The sequence below is a fragment of the Centrocercus urophasianus genome, unplaced genomic scaffold, assembly GCF_019232065.1.
Source record: "Centrocercus urophasianus isolate 14NV4802_14NV808 unplaced genomic scaffold, USGS_Curo_1.0 seq_13, whole genome shotgun sequence".
Classification (NCBI taxonomy): Eukaryota; Metazoa; Chordata; class Aves; order Galliformes; family Phasianidae; genus Centrocercus; species Centrocercus urophasianus.
The window spans coordinates 769,457-794,293 of NW_024884475.1; the positions used below are offsets into that span (position 1 = coordinate 769,457).

Sequence of the window (24,837 nt, forward strand, 5' to 3'; positions counted from 1 at the left end):
GATGTGAGAGCACACGGATGTGAGAGCACATGATGTGAGAGCACATGATGTGAGAGCACATGGATGTGAGAGCACATGGAGGTGAGAGCACATGATGTGAGAGCACATGATGTGAGAGCACACAGATGTGAGAGCACATGGATGTGAGAGCACATGGATGTGAGAGCACATGGGATGTGAGAGCACATGGATGTGAGAGCACACAGATGTGAGAGCACATGGATGTGAGAGCACATGGATGTGAGCACATGGGACAAAGGTGTAGAATATTTGTATCGTAGAATCATAGAATCACGGAATGGTTGGGTCGGAGGGGACCTCAGAGATGACAGAACCACAGGACAGTTTAGGTTGGAGGGGATCTTAACGATCATCCAGTGCCAACCCCTGCCGTGGAGAGGGTTGCCCACTGTACCAAGGCTGCCCAAGGTAGAAGCAGGGCAGGGACCTATTGGGGCTGTCGTGCCACACGTCGGCACCCACTGCCTCCATCCTGCAAGGGAAATCCAAAGGGATGTGGGTGGCAAGATCAGACCTGATTACTTCCTAAGACTCGTTCTGTAGGAGGAAGGAACCAACCACTGAGCCGTGGGCTCGCTTCCCAAGCCCAGGGCCCACACTGCAGGGCCAGGGCCAGGGGTGACAGCCCATGGGGAGCAGCCCAAGGACACTTCTTCCAGGAGGGATTCAAACTTCTCGCCGGCACCTTTTGCTGCAACCTGGTCCTCATTATTTCTTCATTAACATATCCCAGAAATCAATTAGCTGCGACATTTCTAATTAAATACTACTGGAGATGATCATCTCATTATTATTATCTGCTGAGGTGAACAACTCGATGTGTGAGGTGGGTTTTTGCCTTCCCATTTCTTCCAGTTCCCCAATTATAGGAAATAATAAATGCAAATGGTTGGGTTGTTCTCGCAAACCCAAGGCTCCTTTTGTACATTAGGAGAGTCGAAGAGATTAATTAGCTATTAAGTGAATGTGTATAATGTTATCATTAGCTCTTTTTTGGCACAATTTGCCGTCCTAATAAACAGTACTAATGTGCTATCGCTTTTCCAGTGCCATGCTTTTCATTTCCCAGGCTGTACCAAGAGTTAAGCTCCACGCTGAGTCAACTTTGTGATCGGAGCCCAGTTGCCAACCTTGAGCTCCTGGCCAAAGCACAAGAAGGGCAAGGACGTTTCCCAACAGTGACAGCAGTGATTTGGATGTGCCATGGTGAAACCATAGGCTTTGCAGGCTGCTGCTTCCCCAAAGGTCAGCTTGGTGTCTGCAGAACAGTTCTGCTGCTTTTGCACGAGGGTCCCAATGTTGCAATGGCTGTGGGAGCTGCAGAAGCTTTGGTGGAGACCTCTGGACCTCGTGGTGGGGACACGGCCAAGCTGTGCTGCCCAAAGGGGACCAGGCATCCACCAGAATGTGGGGAGCCTCCTCCTGCACGTGCCTTGTGCTGCTCCCAGGGCAGGGGACGGACCAATGGACAACAAGGGGACAGGCAGTAGGGTTGGAGCCCAACTCCAAAGCTGGGTTTCAACTCCGCTGCCCATATATATATACATATAAAAGTATAAAAAAATATTACATATATGCAATGCACCGATAGTCAGCACAATGTGGTGGGAGATGTAGAGCCAACCCTCTTCTCTCCAGCCCAATAGCACGCCCCACAAGCACTGCTGACACACGTGGTAGGTACTCTGCAATGCAACGGCCATGGAGGATTTTGGAGATGTTTAGGAACTGTGCAAGAAGAGCCCCTTTGCTTTCCAAATGCCAGGCTGAGCTGGAAGAACCAAGAGCTTGGGAAAGGCTGGGTCAGGAGGCAGAAGAGTCTTCCTCAGCAGAAGCTATCCATCCCATCTTCTGATACACGAAATAAGACAAGTTTGATGGGATTGGTAGAGGACATGACAAACCCGGGCTCATTTAGACTGATTGTCACCTGTTGGGCTGTGCAGCTGGGTTTGACCCGAGCCGTAATCCCCAAGTGCTGCTCTTCTGACATCCCTGAGGCCACTCCTTGCCCACGGAGCAGGATCTCTCTCTCCCATTTCATAGGGCAGCAGGTATTAGGAACCCTGCAGCCTGCTCTCCTCCAAGCAGCGCCGCTGGCATTGCATGCTGCCTGCTCACCCCCCGCCGCACATCACTCGCTCCATCTGCAGACCCTGCAGGTAGCTGGAGTTCAGTAGCTTTGATCAGTAATTACGATGCAAGACCAAATCCTTGCACAAACCATCCCACTACAAAGCCTCGGTCACTCCCCTCCCCGAAGAAGAAAAAGACTGAGATCAATGAGTTTTGCAGCATTGCAGCAGAACGGCTGCGGCAGCAGCAAAACCCACCTTGGAGGCTTCTGGTCCACTCAGCTTTGGGCTCAGTTACACCACCAGAGCCAGCACGTATTGAAGCATGCATTAAGCACGTGCTGACTGTACATTCATCTGATCTAGTGCATTAGAAGGACTCTGCTGGGTCAAATCCAGCTGTCCCTTATGCAGGTGGAAATGCAGAACTGCTCCATGAGCTCAGCATTCCCACTGGCGCCAGGGACCAGGAGGTGTCCTTATCAGTAGAAAGGATGGGGAGAGCACTGCTGGCCTCTCCTCCCCTCCAAGCTGGTATGGATGTCCACAAAACTCTCATTTTCAACGTGCAATTATTCGATCCACACCAGCATGGGGACAGAATCTGCTGTGCAGCTCCCACTCCCATACATTGCAACGCATCCTTCAGTATACATTCTCTGTCAGTGTACATTTGGTTTCCCCTGCTCCCCCCGCCCTCCCCCAGCCCCAATGAATTGGCATTGGCACGATGGCAACCATTGCATTTGGCCGTGCTCATCACCACCACGCCTCGAGCCCCGTCATGATCTCAGTGGCCACATTCCAACTCTGCTCTTTATACTTTTGGGTAAAAGATACCAGAAAGCCAAATTACGGCCACAAACTCAAGCAGGAGGAGGTTTGTGGGGTCAAGGGACCACACACCTAGGTGGGATGTGGCTCCTGTACCCAGCAGTGCCCCGTCACTGCATCCAAACAAAGGACATGTGGACTCAAAGTGGAGCAGCTTCACTTAATCCCTCATGGAACCCTACCCAGGTAGCTCAGACTGCCTTATACACAGAGAGGATAAACCCCACCTGTTTTGCACAAAGATCCCATCCCATGCAGGGCACGTTGGCTTTCCAGGACTTTGAACCCCTTGCTGATGTGCTGGGTGGCAGCTGGGGCAGTGCTGACATGGAATCGATACAAGACACTTATCAAACACCCTGTCGAGAGCTTCAAAGCCACGCACCCGTCGGTCTGTGCAGAATGACTTTTGTGCAGTGTCAGTGCTGTGATTTAATTTGCATCGAAAACAAAATTTGCTGGGTGAAGCCTACTGCCGTGTCGTTAGGTACAGCCACATAACCATCCCGTAAACTTCCCTCCATGCAGTGCTAGAAGTTTAGAGATCATTCCTCTGCTAGTCGTCTAAAGTGTGTTTGAATGTAGTTTCTGGCTGATGCTAAGTTAAGACTTTTAATGTTAGTTCTGTCGAGTGGTGTGAGAGGTGTCAGTTCTCCAGCAGTGTTACCCCACTCCCGCTCTCTGGGAGCAGCAGGACTATCGCTGAGCTCTAGGATTTGTGTCGTCTCGCTGCTGCGTTCTCTCCCAGTCGACATCTCTCGTTTCCCCCTCTCCCTGCCCAGACCTTCTGGGTGGAGGGGTCTGCAGCTCCCACTTACAACCCCTTGTTGTAGATGACGGTCTTACTGGGGGTGGCCATGGCGATCTCCGGCTCCAGGCGAGACGTCTCGATCTGTGGAAGCAGAGGCAAAGTCAGGGTCAGCAGTGTGGAGATGGATAGAGCCATACACTGATCACAGAAATGTTTGGAAGGGACCCTTCAAGGCCATCAGGTCCCATTCCCTGCAATGAACAGGGACACCCACGGCTTCATCGGGTGCTCAGAACCAGCCTGACCTTGGATGTCTCAGGGGATGGGACACCACCGCCTCTCTGGGCAACCTCTGCCAGTGCCTCACCACCTTTACTGTAAACAACTTATTCCTTATACCCAGTCTAAATTTCCCCTCTTTCAGTTTGAAACCATTTCCCCATGTCCTCTCTCAATACATTCTATTAAAGAGTCCCTCTCCTTCTTTAGCAGAGTCTCTAACGTGCTTTACTCCGACTGAGCCTCAAACCACCCTTGTTCAAATGGACTTACATTGCACAGAAATGATGCCACTCTCTGCCCGGCAACCTTTGAGGAATTACAGAATGTACAGGAGCACCACACAGATCCCACCCACCATTTTCCAGGTCAAATCCTTTCATCTTCCAAAGTCAGGGCTCTCGGCACTTTTCCAGCAAGAAGAGTCCCAGCTGAACTCTGGGTGGTTTGATGTCACCAGTGTGAGATCAATTCCCACAGCCTGGAGGTGTTCAATCATAGAATCACAGAATCACAGAATGCCCTGGGTTGCAAAGGAGCACAATGATCATCCAGTTCCAACCCCCTGTTGTGTGCAGGTCACCAACCAGCAGCCCAGGCTGCCCAGAGCCACATCCAGCCTGGCCTTGAATGCCTGCAGGTTTGGGGCATCCACAGCCTCCTTGGGCAACCTGTTCCAGTGCCTCACCACCCTCTGGGTGAAAAACTTCCTCCTCGTATCCAACCTAAACCTCCCCTGTCTCAGCTTAAAACCATTCCCCCTTGTCCTATCAAGGCCCATGGTTCTGAGGGATATTGTGGGGATGGGTTGGGCTTGATGACCTGAGAGGTCTTCCCCAACCTTAATGATGCCATGATTCTAGCATCTGTCTTCCCATCACTACCGTTTGTGCAGCCCGGACCTCACACTCAGCATCGCCAGGAAGTGCTCTGATGCACAACAGGGAAACACAGTGTGCTGTCCCTGCTCCTTCCCCCACCTCCAGGAAATTCCCATCCCCTCGCTACACTTTCCCAGCTGGATTTCCAGGAAGCTCTTCACCACGTCCCCAGGAGGAGCTGGGTGTCCCCATGCCCAAATGGGACGGGGAGCCTCACGCCGTTCGACTTTGGGGAATCCCATCCATCCCATGGTGTCGGAATGGGTGCTGCTGCTGACACAATGCGAGGGAGCCCACGTTAAAAACCGAAATGCTTTTGAAAATGTTTAACCTAGTTAGACAAATTAGCAAAAATTTGTGCAAAACAATTTAGGTATTTAAAATATTCAATGTTTTTAAAAACTGGAAAAACTGTTCTTAGCTTTCAGCTGCAAAAACCCAACAAAATATAACATCAAAGCAATCTTAACATGAGGTGCAACATAACCCTTCAGCAAAGCTGTTAAACAGCTACTGAAGCATCATGGGAAATAGCACTTCATTTATTCAAATGCACATATGTCAGGTTTTTGCACCATATGTCATTCCAAGCTATTTACAGTAATAATTAAATCTTAATCAACGTTTAACCTCTGTAAAATGTTTGAAGGGATCTAATCACCCTTCAGACTGCACTAATGAAGGAGAAATATATAAACATAAAAAGAAAATGATGCATAGATAGCACACCAGAAAGAACAGTAATTGCAAAATTGTATTTCTTTTAAATATAATCAGCAAATTATGTAAAGTAAGCCAACGAGTATTTTAAGTGAAGACATCTTGGGTGTCAGAGGTGTGATCAGCTAATTTTGTACTGCTATCCATAACAGATGTAGCATATTTTCTTTTCGTGCCATTATTAGCAACTTCACCATTTCTTTCTGTGCCGAAACACAAAGTGAAGCATTGTGATGGGAGAGCACCCAGCAAAGGTAGAGGAGAGGCAATTCTCACGTCCAACAGCACTGACAGGATCCATTTTGAGGGAGGATTAACTCTGATCTGCCTGGCTCTGACACAGCTTTTCTTCCCATTGTTTTCTGTTCCTTCTTCCAAACGCAGAGGGGAAAAGCTCCTAGGCACTGAAGTTGGGTGTTTTCACCCACCAGTATGAAAACATTGTGGTGAGAGGAGCTTACCAATGACTTGGGGTTGGGTAGACCAACCCTGACCAGTTGGGTGGCCCAACCCTGACCAGGTGGATGGCAGTTGGCAGGGCTTAGGGGCATGAGATGGCTCGGAACAGCAAAACCCAAACTCTGGTTGGGATGTCTATACAGAAAGCTAATGGAGAGCCACAGAATCACAAGATGGGTCCTCTGGGTCCACGAGTGTTGGACTTGCTCTCCAAAGGAAGTCCCACTGGACCCCAGATTAGAGGTCTGGAAGCAATTTCTGCAGGGAAATGATGATGGTCTGGACGTGTTGAGTCAAGAAGAGAGAAGTTGAAGGTGCAGGCACACGCAAGGAGAAAAAGCATATTGGTCCATTCATAGTGCAATGGGACGCAACTCAAAATGCAGTGAGGAAGACTCAAGTTGGGCAGCAGAAAGAGCATCCAAGAGGGAAGGAGTGAAGTATCACCACCAGATGTTTGGGGAAGGGTTGGTGGCTCTGAGGTGGGAAAGTTTAAGCACAAATCAGACGAAGCTCAGCAAGAAAGGCTGGTTCGGAGATGAGTGTTACAGAGCTCACCTCAGCCCCTTTCTGAAGCTTAGGAAGATGTGAAATAACTTTACTGGAGAGGGACTGGTTGAAGTGGAGCAGACTGCAGATCCATTTCTGTTTGACTTCACTAAAGCAGATACAAAGACATGGAATTCCTGCTGTAGAGTCTACGCTACATGAGCTCCAAGGGGTGCATCCCCACCAAGGAGGCAAGCACAGGAGGGACGAGTTACAAAGCACTACTGGCAGATCTGTTCATAAGAGCACTGGGAATTACTGATTTCTCATCCTGTGAAATCAAATGCAGAACAATTCATTCTTCCAATCCATCAGTTTCCTGCTAGAAATTGATATTTTGGTGCAGATTGCTGTTGTAGCTGCCCAGCATCCATCCTGGACCCGCTCAGTCAACCTTCCTCTGGACATCATGAGAGAGCACAGAGGCCTTTATGCCATGTTTCTTGTGCCTGAGCTTCAAAGAAGACCCTCACCAGGATCTTTCTTGGTCACGACCATGATGGCAACTCCTCTAACAGGGAATGGCAATCATGAATGGTTCTCCAAGGAACAGGTTCTACACTGAATGAGAGGATCTGTCTCATCCTACACGGGGCAATCCTGTCCTTCCAAACTGAGCACCTACATGGGAACTGTGTCCACCCACTCCTCTCAGTGAGGAAGATCTACTTGTGCTGGGTCAAAGGATGCAAAGGACCTGCACCAAGATCCCTAAAAGAAGTGGGTCTTCAACAATGACACCAGAAGAGCAAGAGGGATCCAAGCTCACAACCAGTATATGGGGAAACGTGGTGTAGGAAGATCATTGCTGGAGAATGATGAGAAGGGGCTGGTTTGTGGGGGAAAAAAAAAGGTTTTGAGGCTGATGCAGCCATCAGTGCAGCACTGACCACTTGTTATCCTGGCATACCAGCATAGGGGATGATATAATGTTAGAATCACAGTATCATTAAGGTTGGAAAAGAGCTCTAAGAATCCCCAAGGCCAGCCCCACTCCACCATGCCCACTGACCACCACATCCCTCAGTGCCACATCTCCATAGTTCTGGAATACTTCCAGGGATGGTGACTTCACCACCTCCCTATGCAGTCTGTGCCAGTGCCTGACCACTCTTCCAGAGAAAAAAATTTCCTAATATCCAACCTGAATGTCCCCTGGTACAACTTCAAGCCATTACCTCTCATCGTATCACTAGTTAACTGGGAAAAGAGGTCAACTCTCCCCCTGCTACAACTTCCTTGCAGGTCACTGTAGGGAGCAGTAAGGTCTCCCCTGAGCCTCCTCTTCTCCAGACTCAACAATCCCAGCTCCTTCAGCTTCTCCTCATGAGGAAAGGGCAATTGCTGCATTTCCCAAGAGCATACTGAAAGCTTTGCTATAGAGGCAAGGACATCCTCGCTGGAGACATGGTCAAAACGGATCTCCAAACACAACCAGAAAAGAGGCACTGCAGAGCATCCCAACACCTGAGGATGCCCTTCGTTTCCCAAAGCAAGAAAGCAAGAACGAAACAAAAAATGGTGATCTGATTTAATCAACAGTTTATAGCCCAGCATCCCCCAGGTAACACAGGCTGACCTGGTGAAATCTACCCCCGCTGGGGGAGCAAAGCCATAGGAGTGCACCGCGAGAGGTGATTCCCACCAGGCACGAGCTCTCTTCCCCCCATCCCTGCCTTGCAGTGGGAGCCTCCCTCTTCTCATCAGCACAGACAAGGCTAATTGGGGTGATAAAGAACTGGCTCCGAGTGCTGGCGTGGGCTGGAGGAACAAATGGTGCGGTGGTCACAGCTGGTGCTGCGGAGATGGGAGGGAGCGGGCGCAAGGCTCCGGCGGTTCCGCCAGCCCGGGGCTGTGAGCAGGGCTGTGTGTGTTTTGCATTTGCTGCTGACACGGGTGTAACGTACATGCGCGTCCGGTGAGGCAGAAGCAGGCAGAAAGCAGATGCTTTTTGTTTGGGGTTGATACTCATTTCTATCCCAGCTCGGGAAAAGGTGTAGAAAGGAATGTGCTCCTCCGAGTGCAGGGAGAGAGATAGGTCTAGGCTCGCTGCCAGGGATCCTGCGACGATATGGAAGGCAGCTAGGGGAGACAGGAGCAGATGGATTTGGCATACAGCTCATCGCTCAGCCAAAAAGAGGAGGGGGGGGGGGGAAGAAGAAGGAAGAAAGCAGCCAGTTTTGGTAGGGGGAGGGCCAGGCAGCCTGGCGGATGCTGCATCTGGAGGAGGGGGAAGGCACGACGGGGCTGGTCGCTGCGTCGCCACACTGAGGCTTGGTCATGGCTTGGCGTCTGCGAGGGTCCTCAGGGCCCTTCCAGGAGCCCTTTGCCACCTTCTCCTTATAGAGTTACAGAATATCTGGGTTGGAAGGGACTGTGAAGCTTATCCAGTTCCAACCTCCTGCCATGGGTTGGATACCTCCCCATCAGATCAGATCACTCATGGGCCATCCAGCCTGTCTTTGGGCACTTCCAGGGATGGGGCACCCACAGCTCTCTGGAACCTTTGCCATCAAGTCCAACTCGTGGTCCAACATAGGATCACACAAAATCATAGAACCACAGAATCATTAAATTGGAAAAGATCACTATGACCATCAAGTGCCACCATCAACTTGTCACCACCATGCTCACCAGAACATGTCCCAGGTCCCAAACCCAACCTCTGACAGCGGTGTCCCAATGCTCTCTGAGCTCCAGCAGCTCAGGGCCATGCCTACAGCCCTGTGGAGCCTCTTCCACGCCTAACAGTTGCAGGACCTTTTCCTAACATCCAGTCCCTTGGATCCTGTTGCTGCCACCAGAGAGAACCAAGGCCACAATACACCTCTGCTCATAGCTTGGTGCAACCACAGTGTGAAACCACTGAGCTCTTCCACGGTGGGTCACACCAACCCCTTCCACCACCAGCAAATGCCCACCTAACGCAGCTCTGCACGCAGTAGAACCTCATTACTCTGGTTTATCACACTTCCTCAGGGTCAAAAAACCACTTTCTTGCCCAAATATTATTCTTTCAGATACTTCAGATCTTATTTTCACTGACAGCAGCTCCTAGTCCAGCAGCTTGCTCCAACTGATGCTGGAATGTTTACACCAAAGGTGCATTTTGGAGCCATTGCCTGACATTGACTGTATCCCCATTTTCTCCACCCTGCTTGAAACAAGAAGGAGGGAAGCAGAATACTTGGCTGTGCTGGCTTGTGGGGCCATTGGTTTCAGAAGGTTTCTGCTTTTTGTCACGGATGCTGTGACCACCAGCATCCATCTCGTGCTCTCTACGGGCCAAAAAGAAAAACAGAGGCTCTTTTCAGACCCAGATGGGTTTGAGTGTGGCCACACACAGCTCTACAACATCTGTTAGAGACAAAGTACGTCAGTGGCAGCGCTCGTGCCACAAGCTATTCACACCCTATCACATCTGCTGACACCTCTGCACCGTCCCCTGGAAACGTCAGTGCTTTTAGCAAAGCACAAAACGCCAAGTGTCAGCAGCACCCTGGGTGCCATGGGGCTTCTGCCCTGCAAAGAGCACGAATATCCTCATACTCAAGAGATGTTCGGATAGAGATGTGCAACTGAGACAGCTACAGCTTAAGATGTTACCGTCCTCACCTTAAACGGGAACAACTGACCCTGCCCTGAAGCACAACAGGAGAGTCTGCAGGATTTATGGGCCAGTTATGGGACAGCACCTTCATTAAGGGGGGTTTTGCCTCCAGCTCTATGAGCACGCAGCTGCCAATGCGCGGAGCTGCAAATGAGCGCATCACAGCTCCTCCAGGAGAAAAATTGTATGTGTTGCTTTTTACATCAGAAGTAAGCAATCGGGAGGGGAAAAAAGGGAAGCGCAGCATTTTAGGCTCCTGCCCATCCAGGCTGGAGCAGAGCAGTCTCAATGCCACCAGCTCCCACTGCCCAGCAGCACATCAATTTCCGGCACTGTAGGAATGACTGATGGCAGCGGTGTCAGCAGGTGGGATGATAACACAGGGCAGCAGGCACCTAGGGCTGCAATGCAGCTCCGGGTGCTGGGCATGTCCCTGCCTGTAACACAGCTATTCGACAGTGTTTCAACCCTCAGCTCCTGCCCTCAACCTGGTCACCAAGGCACAAAGCATCTCACGATGCCAAGGAACCCTCCTGGTGTCACACAGGAGGACATTGGTGATGAGCAGGATGCTGGGATGAAAGGAACACATTCCCAGCAGTTCAGCCTTGGGCTTGGTTAGCACTGGGCTCTGCACAGTGTGCTCAAACCGTCCAGACTCCTACAACTGCTGAAAGATCAGTCCCCTCAACACCAGCTCCAAGACACTGAAAATTGAGGGGTCCAGTTGTCCAGGGAAGGAGAGGATTGCCTACAGCACCATCATAGGATCACCATAGAATGGCCTGGGTTGAAAAGGACCACAGTGCTCATCCAGTTCCAACCCCCTGCTATGTGCAGGGACCAGACCAGGCTGCCCAGAGCCACATCCAGCCTGGCCTTGAATGCCTGCAGGGATGGGGCATCCACAGCCTCCTTGGGCAACCTGTGCCAGTGCCTCACCACCCTCTGGGTGAAAAACTTCCTCCTCATATCCAACCTAAACCTCCCCTGTCTCAGTTTAAAACCATCCCCCCTTGTCCTGTCACCATCCACCCTTGTAAACAGCCGTTCCCCCTCCTGTTTATGCGCTCCGTTCAATGTTGGAAGGCCACAATGAGGTCTCCCCAGAGCCTTTTCCTCTCAAAGAGAAGAAGCCCCAAGTTCTAAAACAAGCAAGCAAACAAATACAGGTTTTAAATAACAAGACCAAAAAAAAAAAAAGCCATTACCTAAAACACAACCCTGAGAACTCCCCACTGCAGAGGTGAGGGCTCTGTGGGCGTTCTGAAATTTCCCTCTTGATGGAAGTGAGCAATTAGGCTCATCCTAGCCAGAGCCCCTCAAGCAGTTGTGTTGAGGAAGAGAGCATTTGTTGCTGCTTGGTGAGAATGCTGAACCCTGCAATTCTCCAGCTATTAAGGAGGAGCTCAATAGCTGTTCAGGATTTAGGGGTATTCTTACTGCTTTAAAGAAGCAAAGCAAGCTCCTCAGGAGCCCAAACCTTCATTGCACTTCCTTCCCTTGAAGGACCAACAGCCTCATCAGAAACAGGCTGCTCGATTCAAATGATTTAAAAAGCAATTACAGATAATTATATACACTCGTGCTAGGGAAATGTGATTAATAACCCATTCTCTGCAGTAACAACCAAGCAGGCAAGTCTGGACAACTGGTCGCCTTCCTCTGCTCGTATCCTTGATGGCTCACTTGGAGCAGTCGGAGGCAAGGTTGTTTCAGATGAGCTAAAAAGGATGTCTTTGAGCACGCAGAAAAGGATTCATGCAATAACTGGAGGCAGGGGTAAGCCAGGGAAGTGCCATGGATGGAGCCAGCTGCCCCAAAAGAAGACCAGCTGTTGGTGATCAATAAAAGAGCCCAAATTTTTCAGAGTGGGCTTGTGGAAGGCAAGGAAAGGCTTTCAGGCCAAGCAGGAGCTTGGGGGATTGCCTGGAGCAGAGAGTGGGACCACGTCTTTGTGCTGCCCTATAACAAGGGTAGCAATCCCAGGGGCAGCGCTTTGGAGCTGCTGCTCTGTTTACAAGAGGTGCTGCTGAAAGGTGTCCTGAAGAAAGACAGTAATTAACAGGCCTGGAAAAAAAAAATGGTTTCTTTCCACAAAGTGCCTTTTAAGTATGTTTTTTTGAGCTACTTCAAGGGTTAATGTTTAGCTGTTTATCCGGAGTTGTCGGATGTCAGCTCTTTCTTTTGACTCCTAATGGCTTATAGCCATCAGGAGGTGAAGACTCCTCAAAAGAGATGGTGTCAGGAATGTTTTTTTATGCCCACCAGCACCCACACACCTGCAGGAGCCTGTGCTTGCAGGATAGATAGTTTACATACTTGAACCTGTATCCCAGGGACAGAGATATAAACATGAAACCAGATCCCATCCGACACCGCTGCTGCAGCCCCTGGGCAGCACAAAGGAGTCCATTCTCCCACACCCACTCCAATGACCACAAAAAACACCTTGGCTTGAAGCACTGCTTCCCACTACCAGCTCTGCTGGTGCAGGGTCTGGTTTTAGGGCTGGCTCCCGTGAATTTTGGTGGTGAAACAAAGGGCCGCTCTCACGAGCTGACTTCAAAAAGCTGTCACAAATCAAAGCCCCTCGGACAGGGAAGGTGAGAACAAAGGCAGAGGCTCCAAATCAATCAGAGCACTGCTCACTCGTGACCTTCCCCAGCCGAGGGATGTCACTGAGCCTCGTAATTACACTGCAAGGTGCAAACAGTTGTAAACCTCACCGCTGCTATGCGATGACCCCAGAGACCAGATCCTTCCTGCAAGCAGAGCGTGTCTGTGTTCATCCCAAAGCTTCTGCTCAGATCAAACCCTCCATGCCCTGCTCAGCCACCAGCAGTACCAGCACAGGCAGGGATTGGGGTGGCAATGCCCCTTGCTACAGGAAAAGAACTCAAATGTTCTATTCCTTAAAGTAACGTTTGGATGAGATTGAAACCTTCCCCCAGAATTGGCAGTTTAGCTCAGGGTCAGGTTCACGTTTCTTGCTCACCCCTCAGGTTGAAGCTCAGAGCAACTCCTCCTGCTCAGGAGGTTGCAGACATCACACAGTCACCTTCTTGGCATGGACCTGGTGGTGCCATGGGACTGAAGTCCTGTATCCCCGTGCCATTACTGAGAGAAGGGCTGAAATCAAGGCAGAATTGGGTACGGGGCACTGCTCCCACAGAGAGTCACGGCCAGGGCTGTGGTTTGGTTTGGGAGAAGGTATAACTTCTTGCAAAAGGAGTTAATGATGAACACTTCAGCCCCCAGACTTCAGGTCCGTGCCCATGCTGACAGCTCTGGCAGAAGTACAAGACAGATGTCCTTGCTTTGTGGTCACTGGTTTCAAATGATCAAGCAAAGGCTAAAGAGATCTCTGCATTCCACTGCTCAGCTGAGGCTTGGTCCTGTCGTGCTGAAGGAACACATGGCTCTTCTGCAATTCAAAACGAAGGTTATGGTCCTGAAGTGCCAAATATCAGTTCAGATAAGCCCTGCGAGTGACAAATTAAACTAGAGAGATTCCAGAACAAAACTAACAACTCCCTGAATACTTCTAAATGGTCTATCCCTATGAGCTGCATTGGCATAGACCAACAGGAGCCAGAATCAACGCCGAGGCTCTGGGGACAACAGGTATATCCACAAGGGCTAACAGTGGGCATGGTGGTGATGATGGGTAGGTGGTTGGACTTGATGACCTCAGAGGTCTTTTCCAACCTTAATGATTCTATCAATAAGGCTGGGCCAGTAACACAGCTTGTGCTGGATTTACAGGTAGAGATCTAGTTAGCTTACGACTTCCGTGGGCTGTTACTTATTTTAAAAGACAACCTAGCAACCTACATTTGAGTTCTGTGCAACCATTTCCAGCCTTCGTGTGCAGTCATGGCAGTGTCGTCCTGCTGCTCCCCAAGCATCACCTCCTCTGCCAACAATTTCCCCTTCCAGTTGCCCTTTGTGTGAAAGGCATCACTCATTTGCCCTCCTACCTGACAGATACGAGGCCATCCTCATCGAAGAACACTTGGTGCATACCCTATTAAGCATCACCCTTCATCTGTGGGCCAGAACAAGGCTCAACACATTTCTAAATGTGTTTAAGTTAGTCTCCAGCCCCATCAGCATTAAACCACGTAGTGCCATGTAAACCCTGGGGGGTTCTGCTTAAGTAATGGGCATTAATGGGCTCACAAGAATCATCTCTAGTTTTTAGTTCACATGGAAAAGACAGAAACTGTTGTCTATGTCACTAGTTACTTTGCCCTAACAGAAACAGTACATAGGGAAGAAACCTCAAAAGAACCTCTTAAGTCAATGAAGGAGCATCATCTGTGTGTCAGTAGGAAGCCAAAACCTCAGGGTATGGCTTGAATCTTCTTCAGTCCTTGGCAGCCACATACAGCTGAGCTTCCAGCCTCCTGCCAGTCCTTCAGAACCTTGTGCCATTTCTTCCTTACTAAGCAGACTTCCTTCCAAGGTCAACCTCCATCCCAAGGGTAGACTTTGACCAACACACTGACTTTACCAGGCTCTCCAAAAACCATTCCTCAAACCCAAAAGCAAAGAAATACCACAGAACTTCTCACTTCTCAAACAATTTTCCCCATGGCAGCTGGCAAATCCTTTCCTTTGCTTCTCATCCAAGTTGGACAAAATTACTGCAGAGAATCCCTCTTGCTCCCCTCCCCCCATGCAATGCAATCCCAAGGGAGAAATGGTTTCATGGGGACCCCCTGCTGTCTTGCATCTGATTTCCCTCCTAAGTATGGTATAGGGAAGCGTCTCGAGGGCTATGGCTGTGACCTCCATACAGCTCTTTTGTCAAGTGCCATTTCATTAAAAAATCAGCCTTTTAACTGTGGACACATTTCAACCTCACCAAATCTGCTAATTATTGACAGTTGGTGAAGAGGAGATTTCACTTGTTCCTCCTGTTAAACTGCATCTAATTAGTAATTACTGGTTCACTGTCATCTTTACTGCAATAATCCCACTGCACATTGGCTCATTAACCTTTTGCTTTTCTAAAGCAGCCTGCCAACAAGATGAAGGCTAAAACAGATTGGAAAACAATAGCTCAGCCTTGGATTTTAGGCTGTTTATTCCCCTTGTCCTGGAGATCCAAAAGGAAGATTATTTTTAAGAAAAGGCTTTCAGCTGCAATCAGCCTCATTCCAGAAGATGGCTCGTTTTGCCCCAACTGGCTACCAAGACCCTTTTAACTCAATCTGTGGTGATGGCACGTGTGTGATGGCCAGTGGAAGGGCTTCTCTTCCATCTGCTCTTGTCTGAGCTCCACCTCTCACCTGGCTTTATCCTTCTTTTATCACCATGACACGTGGCATGGGGCAAGGCAACCTTTGCAGCCCCTCGGAAGCTCCTCTTGGATGCCGAAAAATGAATGATCTGGATGAGCAGGGACCAAAGGGAGGAAAATCAACGGAGCAACCCCATGGTTATTTCTTTTGCTGCTACACTGAATTTCATTTGCACAAGTCCCATTTTCAGTTTGGAACTGTCACAGCTGTTTCTATTGGCAGTGCATAGCTGAGTAGGAGTTGTCAGTGGGGATGCTGTAGGATAGGCGGCTAGAAGAGAGATTCCCCGGGGGGCATGGGAGGCAGTTCAAGGTTGTGGGCTAAATGCATTAACTAGATGATTCTCCCAAACTTAACAGCAGTGAGTTATTTAATGCATATTGATGCGTTTAGGTGCTGGAGTTAACACCATGCTGGGATAAAAGCATGTTTCTGAGTTTCTTAAGCGTGCTCCGTCTCAAGGACCCATGCCTTCGTGGCTCACACTGAAGTTTTATTTTTACAAGGTGATCTTCAGCACCGTAAGACCTAGAAAAAAAGCTCTAATTCTGGCATGCCAGCAAAGGGGATTCCATCTGTACGAAATCAAGGATGACTGGAGGTATTAGCTAGGCCCATGAGAAGGTCTGGATGCATTCCTTTTCCCAGCATGTGAAGGCTGTTCAGCTTCAGAATTTTCATTTAGGTGATACTGATGCTCCTGTATGCAATCAGAGATAAATCTTGATTTCTCTTATGCTCCTTTAAAACAGGAGCCACGGCTGAGGTACTTTGCTGTAAATCAGAATCAAAGCTGGGAAGACGACTCATTCAATGCCAGGTCATGCAAGCAGACCATGACCACGGTGCTCTGAGGTTGGCAGGTATTTGGCAAGCAGGGAAGGGGCACTTAGTTGACACTTGATAATAATCCTGCATTCATATGGGACATACATTAGATCTATCACAAGGATACTTAATTCTGCTTGCAAACTCACCCCAAGTTTGAAACATGCTCTGAATAGAGAGGATCCAATGTAGCCAGTCAAGCTCCCATGCTAAAACAAGGACTTGATAACACATCAGCTTCTGTGTTTGCCCTCTGACTAAAGAAAATGGACTGTGTGTGAGTGATCAAGGGCAGAATTTGGCTCATTCACAATTCCTGAAAGGCTTGCTGCTCAGACCACAATCATATTTTTGGAACAGAAAACACCTATTGCATCTTGTCATTAATAATTTACTCGCTGAGCAGAGCTCATCACAACAGCATCATCTTGGTTGTGCTGTACTCACAGCTGCTTCACCTGCTGCAGTTATAAAGAAAAGCAAATACACACATGAAGACATACGTACTGATGTCCATACACACCCAGAGAGGTGAATGCTCAAACACCCAATGGTTCTGGAAGGACTGTTTTAGAGAAGTGATCAGGTGGTCCCATGTGGAGCCACGAGTCAGACACGATGATCCTTAGGGGTCTTTTTCAACTTGGAATATTCTGTGATTCCATGTCACAGACTCTGGTCATTTGAGCACCTCAGAGTTGCTGACCACTGGGGATACATAGGTGAGGAATGGGAGGAATGCCCTTACACACTTCACACACATTTATAGTGATGCAAACCTAACAGGAAGACGGATCAGACAAAGGCTGCTTTGGAAAACCTGATTTCGTGGAGTGAAAAGATCTGAGGTCCAGCTGCGTGCATGCAGCTCCAGCTGAGCAAGGACAAGACCCCAGCAGGTGAGGAGCTGCACCACCAGCTGTAGTGGTTTCTGTTCACTGACATGACGTGTGGGCAGGGAGCACGTCATTCTGTTTGATCTACTAATCAGCACTGAGTCATGTTTACACTGCAGATAACATTTCATCTGCTTTTAGAAGGTCATTTTCAAGTGATGCTGTATGGTTTTTGGTATTGCCTGATGTCTGTAATTTGTATATCCTTTATTTTTCCTGTGGGCTAGGATTCATATAGCTGTTAGCATCAACACCCTTCTCCAAGCCACAAGATCAGATGCAGTGTGATATAGACTATCAGTCACTCATAAAGCTCAGTACAAAATGCAAAAGGACCTTGTGAGCTTCATTTTTACATAAAGAACTGAGATAATGAATATAATGAAAACACTGAAAATGTACTAAATCATACAGAATTTTAGGGTCAGTTTCTTGTCTGTGTTTGAAAGAGTGATTTGGTTTGGCCAAAGTTCTTAAACACGTGTGTCATCAGTGAGGAGGGAGAAAACAACAAGGAGTGCTGCTAATGGTTTGAGAAGACAGAGATTCTGAGAAAGTGGTAAATAATTGTGAGACTAAGATACAGAGACCTCTAACTTGCATGGGGAACTGCAGAAAGGAAGTTGGTGTGTATTGTGTGATGGTCAAACCTGAAGTTGCCTCTGGAAGCAGTGAATGCATGGGACATCATTTTGGGGGATGAGTGGCAACGTTACTTCTGGGTTGCTTCTGGGCTCAATGACCACCTCCTGTGGTCCTGCCTCTTTGGTTTTCTCAAAGAAGGGCTTTCAGGAAAGTCCACTGCTACCTTCTTGTGGATGAAGCTCCTTTCCCTGGATCCAGGAACATAACATGGTGCTCAAGGGGAACTATGGATGTGTTCCTCCAAAAGTTGCTGGACCCGGAAAGAGCCCTCAGTCCTTCATAATGAAAACCACTGAGCAGAACTTGGGATCACAGCAGACAACTGATGGACAGGGAATTAGAGCTGAACTCATGCCAAAATGACTAACGCGTGCTGTGGATGTATGAACTCAAGCACAAGCAAGCAGATCACACAGCCCTGTAACTGGTACTTGTGCAACTTCTTCCTGGAATACCACGTCTGGTTCTCGTGGAAATGCTCCAAAAAGGATGTTGACTAATTAGAAAAAGTTTAAGAAAGAGCCACATGAATCATTAAAGCATCAGAAAACACGTCTTTTAGCAAGAGGCTCCAAGATTGAGATCTATTCTGTTTCTTAAACAGAAAATTAAGGGACAGTTTCATCTCAGTCTGTAAACAGCTAGAAGAACAACAGAAAATTTGTAATGTGTTTTTCAGCCTTGCAGACAAGTGTACAGCGAGATTCCCTGGCTAGAAGTTGGGGATAAACCCATCCAGACCAAAAAAAAAATGGAATTAACCAGGAGAGACCAATACCAGTACAACGGAATTGACCAGTAGAGACCAACACAAATCAGTTTTTGAAACAAACAGAACTTACATTGACAGATTACCCAGGAGAGCAAAACAAGCCACAGCACTGATAAGACAGTGTGAGACAACCCACTGCAGGAAGCAGTGCACTGACCTCGGACATCTGTGGGAAGAGACTGATGGCCAAGGGAAGGGCCAGGCCAAAGGCAGCGAGGCACACAAGGCTTTGGACTGGGAGAACCATCCGGGGACGGGACCTCAGGAGCGATGTCCTGGAAAGGAAAGGTTCTGTTTAAACCATCTTGCAGATAAATTAGTTCATGCCATCATCCACATGGCGTTCAACCAGACCCACTGTTCTCCTCCACAGGTGGCGCAGGTTGCTCTTAGAGGGTCCTCCCAGCTGGAGAGAGCAAGTTCAAGCTCACCCACAGAAGATCCTAGAAGATGTCACAGAATCAAAGAATCATTCAGGTTGGAAAAGACCTCCAGGATCCCCAGGCCCAATCCCAACCCATCCCACCACGCCCAATGGCCCTCAGTGCCACATCTCCATGGTTCTGGAGCACCTCCAGGGACTTAAAACAGGATCAGTTCACACGTTTCTCCCGTTTCAAAGCATCCCACAGTGGTGTCAGCTGCACCCAAGGTGATCAGGCCATGGACAGGCATTGCTTGCTTTAAGACTTTGCAGACTGTTGGGTGAGGAGAAGGAAATCAGACTCCTGAGAGACACTGTGAACATTGTCAGCCGTATCACACAGCCGTACTGCAAAAGCCATACGACTTTGTTAACGTGGTAATAAAGTAGTAAACTTGACAATACCTTAATTTGCTAAAAATGAAACATCTGCAGAGTGGGTGATAAGGATGCTTTAACACTAGCTGTCCTCGGGGGGTATCCACCAGTTCAGGAGTTGTTAAGAGCAAACGTGTAAAGATACCGCGAGGTCAGGCTCTGATAATGACCCATTAAGTGACCCTTCTGATGCAATTAACACTGAAAGTCAGGAACAAGACCTTGCTAACAGAAGATGGCAATTTGTGTATATTTAGGGATACGGGATCTCAGATGGTTCACAGACACCAAGGGTGTCACATATAATTCAGTAGGGATTTGTTCTGAAGCTAGCTGCACCAAAACTGCAGGCATTCAACTTCTTCCTACCAACCCAAAACAAATGGAACTGAGACAGCAAATTGGTGGTGATTTTTGTTTGAGCATTCGGAGCATTTTAGCAACATGGAGAGGCAGCCACAGTTGCTAGCTCTGGCCTTAGTTCCTTAGCCCCAACGTCCATCCCCACTCTGACCATCTTGTGGATGCTGACGAGGGCATCAAACGTGGGCAGAAACCTGCAGGTCAATGCCTTTCTGCTGGGATGGCAGCACAAGAACACGTCAGGCAACATTTCCCACATCGGGGCACACCGTCAGCCTGGGGTAAAGCCTGGGTTATTTTGCAGGTGCATCTCCCAGTGCAGCCCATGCAAGATAACAGCTTACCTCAACCCCCGCCTGCCCCGTGTTTACTGCAGGCTGCAAGCAGGCACCTGATGAATGACAACGGAGCAGCTGATGTGTGGGAACTCGTTACCCTGCTGAATGCTGTCTGTGTGTCTGCACACTCAGACTCTCCGCCCTTTGTTAGCAATCCTTGCTGAAAGCTGCCTTGAGAACTGGTGTAGTAAGGAGGGAAATGCGTAACGGAAGGCAAATGGGATCCAGAGCTCCTCAAACGTCTCAGCTCCTCGCTGATAAGCCATGGAGACACAACTGATCCTATTGATTTGTGCTGTGAAAGACAGGCTTCTCTTTTCCAATACTCAGCTACTTTGTTTGGCATAGAACGTGACCTAAGCAAAGCCAAGAAGTGTTTGTCTGAGGAGAAGAAGCTTCTGCTCCCTGCCTCATGCCACCAGCACTCACTAGGTGCCATAAATGAGACATCTGAGAACTGCCAGCAATGAGCTGTGATAACCTGTCCCTGGGATGCACTGTTGGAAGTGACTTACTCTGCTGCTTGAGTTGCTGTGCTCCATGAGGGCTCTCGTGGTGCAAATCGGGTCAGCCTCCTTCGAGCCTCCTGGAGCACAGCTCAGAGCCCAGACATCACCTGCACCACCCTGACACCTTCATTTGGAAGTTGCACCCTCTTCAATTACTGCCCTGTTGGGGACCTTATAATCACCCATGTAAAAATCCAACCAATTTAAAATGATCCCCAGTACAGCCCCTAGGTGTGACTTCCACGAGTGCTTCAGACTCAGGCCAGTTCAAATTACAAGGGCTAACCTCCTAATTAAGAAGAGTTATGGCTTGATTTAGAAAGGAGAGGGACCAATTAACACATGCAGTGTAATGTCTTAATTGGGATTCAGATTCTAAAATTTGTGTAGTTCAGAATAAATGACTCATAATCAGTTGAGAGGTCACTTTTCTTCTGTCCCCAGGAGCTCTGCTCTCGACACAGATCTCCAAAGAACTTTAAGTTAAATACTGCACGCTGCACTTTGTTAGCTGTCAAATGCTGTCAGATGCAATCAAAACCCTTTTTTCACCCATTAGCTTCCCCATTGGAAGTGGATGATTAGACTTTGGTCCCTGGAGGTGCTCAAGAAATGTTTAGATTCTGTACTGAGGGACATGGTCAGTGGGGCAATATTGGTGGTAGGTGGACAGCTGGACTGGACGGTCTCGGAGGTCTTCTCCAACTTCAATGACTTTATGATTCTATACTTCCTAATGGCTTCATTGCAGAGTATTATATTACAGCAGGTTAAAAAAAAATGTAATGAGTCACTATTTGTTGAAGAATTAATTAGTTTACAGTGCTGTCCTCTGCCTCGAGGAGGTCTGAACCTGCAGATCCTGATGGCCCAGCTTTGCCATTGGCATCTTCTAAAGCAGACTGCTATATTCAGAAGAGCTTGTCTTCTCTGAATTCTGCAGAAGCATAACATGAAGCTCTTCCTCCACGGGAACAGTAGTTCTATACGCTGTCATATGCATAGGTCACGAGTGGCAAAGCTCTGGTGAACTAAACCTTATTGGCACTCACACTGAACAACAAAGGGATGAAAAACCCATGTCAAGAGAAGGTGTCATGTTGGAAGACGATAATATCCTCTGAAAGAGTGGTCAGGCTCTGGCACAGTTGCCCAGGGAGTGGAGGAGCCACTGTCCCTGGAGATGTTCCAGAACCATGGAGATGTGGCACTGAGGGACATAGTTATAGGCATGGTGGGGATGGGTTGGGCTTCTCCAGCCTCAATGATTCCATGATTTCATATCATCTATCATTCCTGTTTCAGACACCAAGTTATTGACACCAACACTGCCTCTCTAGCGACCAGCATAAGCAATCAGTGTTCATGCATTTGCCTTTAGATGGAATAAAATGGATATTTTTGCAACCCTAACCCTCCTCCCTTTCTTTCTTCTTTTTTTTCCTTAAGGTTCACTCCTGCCCACAGCAAGGTGCTGCAATGAGATGAGATCCCTTCCAACCCAAGGCCATTCTATGACTCCATGACTCTTCAGCCCCTTTCCAAGTCCCCTCATTCTTATTCCTTCCGCAATTTGCTTTCACAAAATGTGCCTGGTGGATAGAAAAAAGCAGCACCACACCAGGCAACTTCTGGCTCATTGCTCCTAGGTAGCACACGGAAGGAGATGCCTAAACTAGCTCAACCTCACGGGTAGCATTTCAGTATGCATGAGTGTGCACGTACGTGTAGGTACACACACAGCCACACGCATGCTTGTACAGACAGTACATCTGCTCCGCAGAGACAGCGTGTTGTAGATCTTGTAAATACACCTTCATTCAACTTTCATCACATTGTTCATTAGTGGTTTAAATTTTGCATAATTTGGCAGCTGCCTCTGGCGTTTTTCAAGAGGTACTGTAATTTATTCCATATGGAAGTCAGTCGCTGTACTAAAAAGGAGTTATCGGGTTCAGTGAACCAGAGCTGTATTTGTCTAGGAGGAGGTGTCAGATGCTAAACTAAATATGACAGGAGTTAACCAAAGTCTCCCAGCTGACAGATTCTGTGGGGTTTCTGCAGTGTTTGGTGTAAACAGGTTCAAAGCTAATACATACATCGCAAGACGCCGCGGATGCCAGCGGGGTAAGGAAAGCACAGGAGGCTGAAGCTTGGGATAACCCAAAGCATCCAGGACTCAAATGGCCCATGAGACATGAACATAACACGGGAGTGGCTGTCACACCCCACATGGTGCATGCCAAGTCCGTGCTCTGCTCACAACCTCCAATGCCAGCACCACGTCTTGCTTCAGACAGCCCTACTGCTATCTGCAGAATGGTTTGGAGCACTCATCTGGGGTCATTTGGGGAAAGCTGGCTTCTCCATGGACCAGGGGCTGTGGCTGCCATCCTGTCCACCCAGACCACCACTGTTCTATGCCTATACTGAAGAGAATCTCCTGTTCCAGCAATGGACCAGTGCCTGCTCAAGGGGAGGCAGCAGATGCAAATGGAATGATGTTGGGGGATTTTTTTTGTTGTTTGATTGACATAATTAAAGGAGCAGTTTCAATGTTTACTCTGGAAACAGCCACGGCAGTTTAAGGTGTCACTGCTGGCAGCTGTTTAGCTCAAACAAACTTCACAGAGGGTTTATAGCTGGTTGGAGAGACTTGAAGAAGAGGACGAGGGGAAATGGTTTGAAGTTGAGGGAGGGGAGATTGAGGTTGGATGTCAGGGGGAAATTCTTTACAGAGAGCAGTGAGGTGCTGGAACAGCTGCCCAGAGAGGCTGTGATGCCCCGTCCATCCCTGGAGGTGTTCAAGGCCAGGTTGTTTTAGGGCCCTGGGCAGCCTGGGCTGCTATGAAATGGGGAGGTTGGTGGCCCTGTGTGTGGCAGGGGGTTGGAGCTTCATGATCCTTGAGGTCCCTTCCAACCCTGTGATTCTGTGAAAAGCACCTGTAGGAAATGCATTCTGCAAATACCACCAAAAGAATAAATCCAGCAAAAGGTCATGAACGTAAGGTCCAAGAGGATCTCCATGCCCATTTCTGCAGTAACAGATGTAGCTGAAGCTTAAGAAAGCCACCACCATGGAACCATGATCTGAGCACTGACTGTCCATCACGAGAATCCATCATCCCTTGAGGTCCTTTCCAACCCAAGCCATTCTATGATTCTATGATTCTATTACTCACACCATCAATATGGCTTGGCCAGAGCAGCTCCCTAAGTTGATCCAGCCTTGGATTGTCCTGATTTGATGAGCTTTATGGGACAACTGATTTGCTGTGGTTCTAGCAGCTCTGCAAGCCTTAAAATCGGGGCAACATGGGGATGAAGAAAGTAGAAATGTTTCCCTTTCAGGGACACATCTCTCCTGCTCCCTGTTTCTCTCTCAGCTCTTGCGCATTGCTAACAGTACCAATTTCATCCTTCCTCCTCCATGCAAGGTCAACTTTAGGGATGTGTCCAGCCACGAGTCCCTGGAGCAACCCTGAGACCACCTTCTGCACATCAGACCCTTTGAAGCTGCTTGAATTATAGAGGTAGAAAAGAGGCTTTAGGTTAAGGAGATGGGAATGAGAAGAACGTAGGTTCTTCTATCACCACTGGAAGCCTTTGGTTCCAAGTGTCCATGGACAGGGCAGTGGTCTGCCTGTCCACTGCTCATCCAGATCACACAATCCATGTGCCACTGAATTTCAGAGCTCAGGGGAACCTGAGGCTGGGCGTGCGTACAGATGTGGATGGTGTGCACACAGGCCATCTGCGATGGGCTTCAGATCTGCACGGAGTCAGGCAAAGGATACAGGAGAAGTGTTGGATGGTGGCAGTTGGCTGGCAGCTTTCTGGGAGAAACTTGGGCAGTTTCACACATTTGATCATAACTACTACATAGAAGGATTCAGAGAAGCATGTAAATAAAGGGAAATGTCTGATGGACAAGAAGTCCAACTTAATGCAGTAGATGCAGTCATTGGAACAGGCTGTCCAGAGTAGTTGGCAGAGTCACCAGCCCTCGAGGTGTTTAAGAACCACAGTATTGGGGGATATGGTAAAAAAAAACAACCCAAGGAGGCTGTGGATGCCCCATCCCTGCAGGCATTCAAGGCCAGGCTGGATGTGGCTCTGGGCAGCCTGGTCTGCTGGTTGGTGACCTGCACACAGCAGGGGTTTGGAATTAGATGATCATTGTCATCCTTTTC

The 24,837-nt window shown here is 48.6% G+C and overlaps 1 protein-coding gene across 5 annotated transcripts in view; it reads right to left on the minus strand.

Moving 5' to 3' along the window:
* Positions 1-6: 6 nt before the first annotated feature.
* SFXN5 (sideroflexin 5) overlaps positions 7-24,837 on the minus strand; it is a 79,102-nt gene continuing 54,271 nt past the window's right edge. For 4 of the 5 annotated variants that reach the window (XM_042811910.1, XM_042811913.1, XM_042811912.1 and 1 more), the window contains 2 exons: positions 18,790-18,907; positions 7-3,822 (listed from right to left, as the gene is read on the minus strand). In XM_042811910.1, the coding sequence (XP_042667844.1) occupies positions 3,745-3,822; positions 18,790-18,907 (196 nt within the window). In that variant the 3' untranslated portion in view covers positions 7-3,744. The remainder of the gene's footprint in view (positions 3,823-18,789; positions 18,908-24,837) is intronic. The other variant, XR_006167658.1, reaches the window with a different exon arrangement.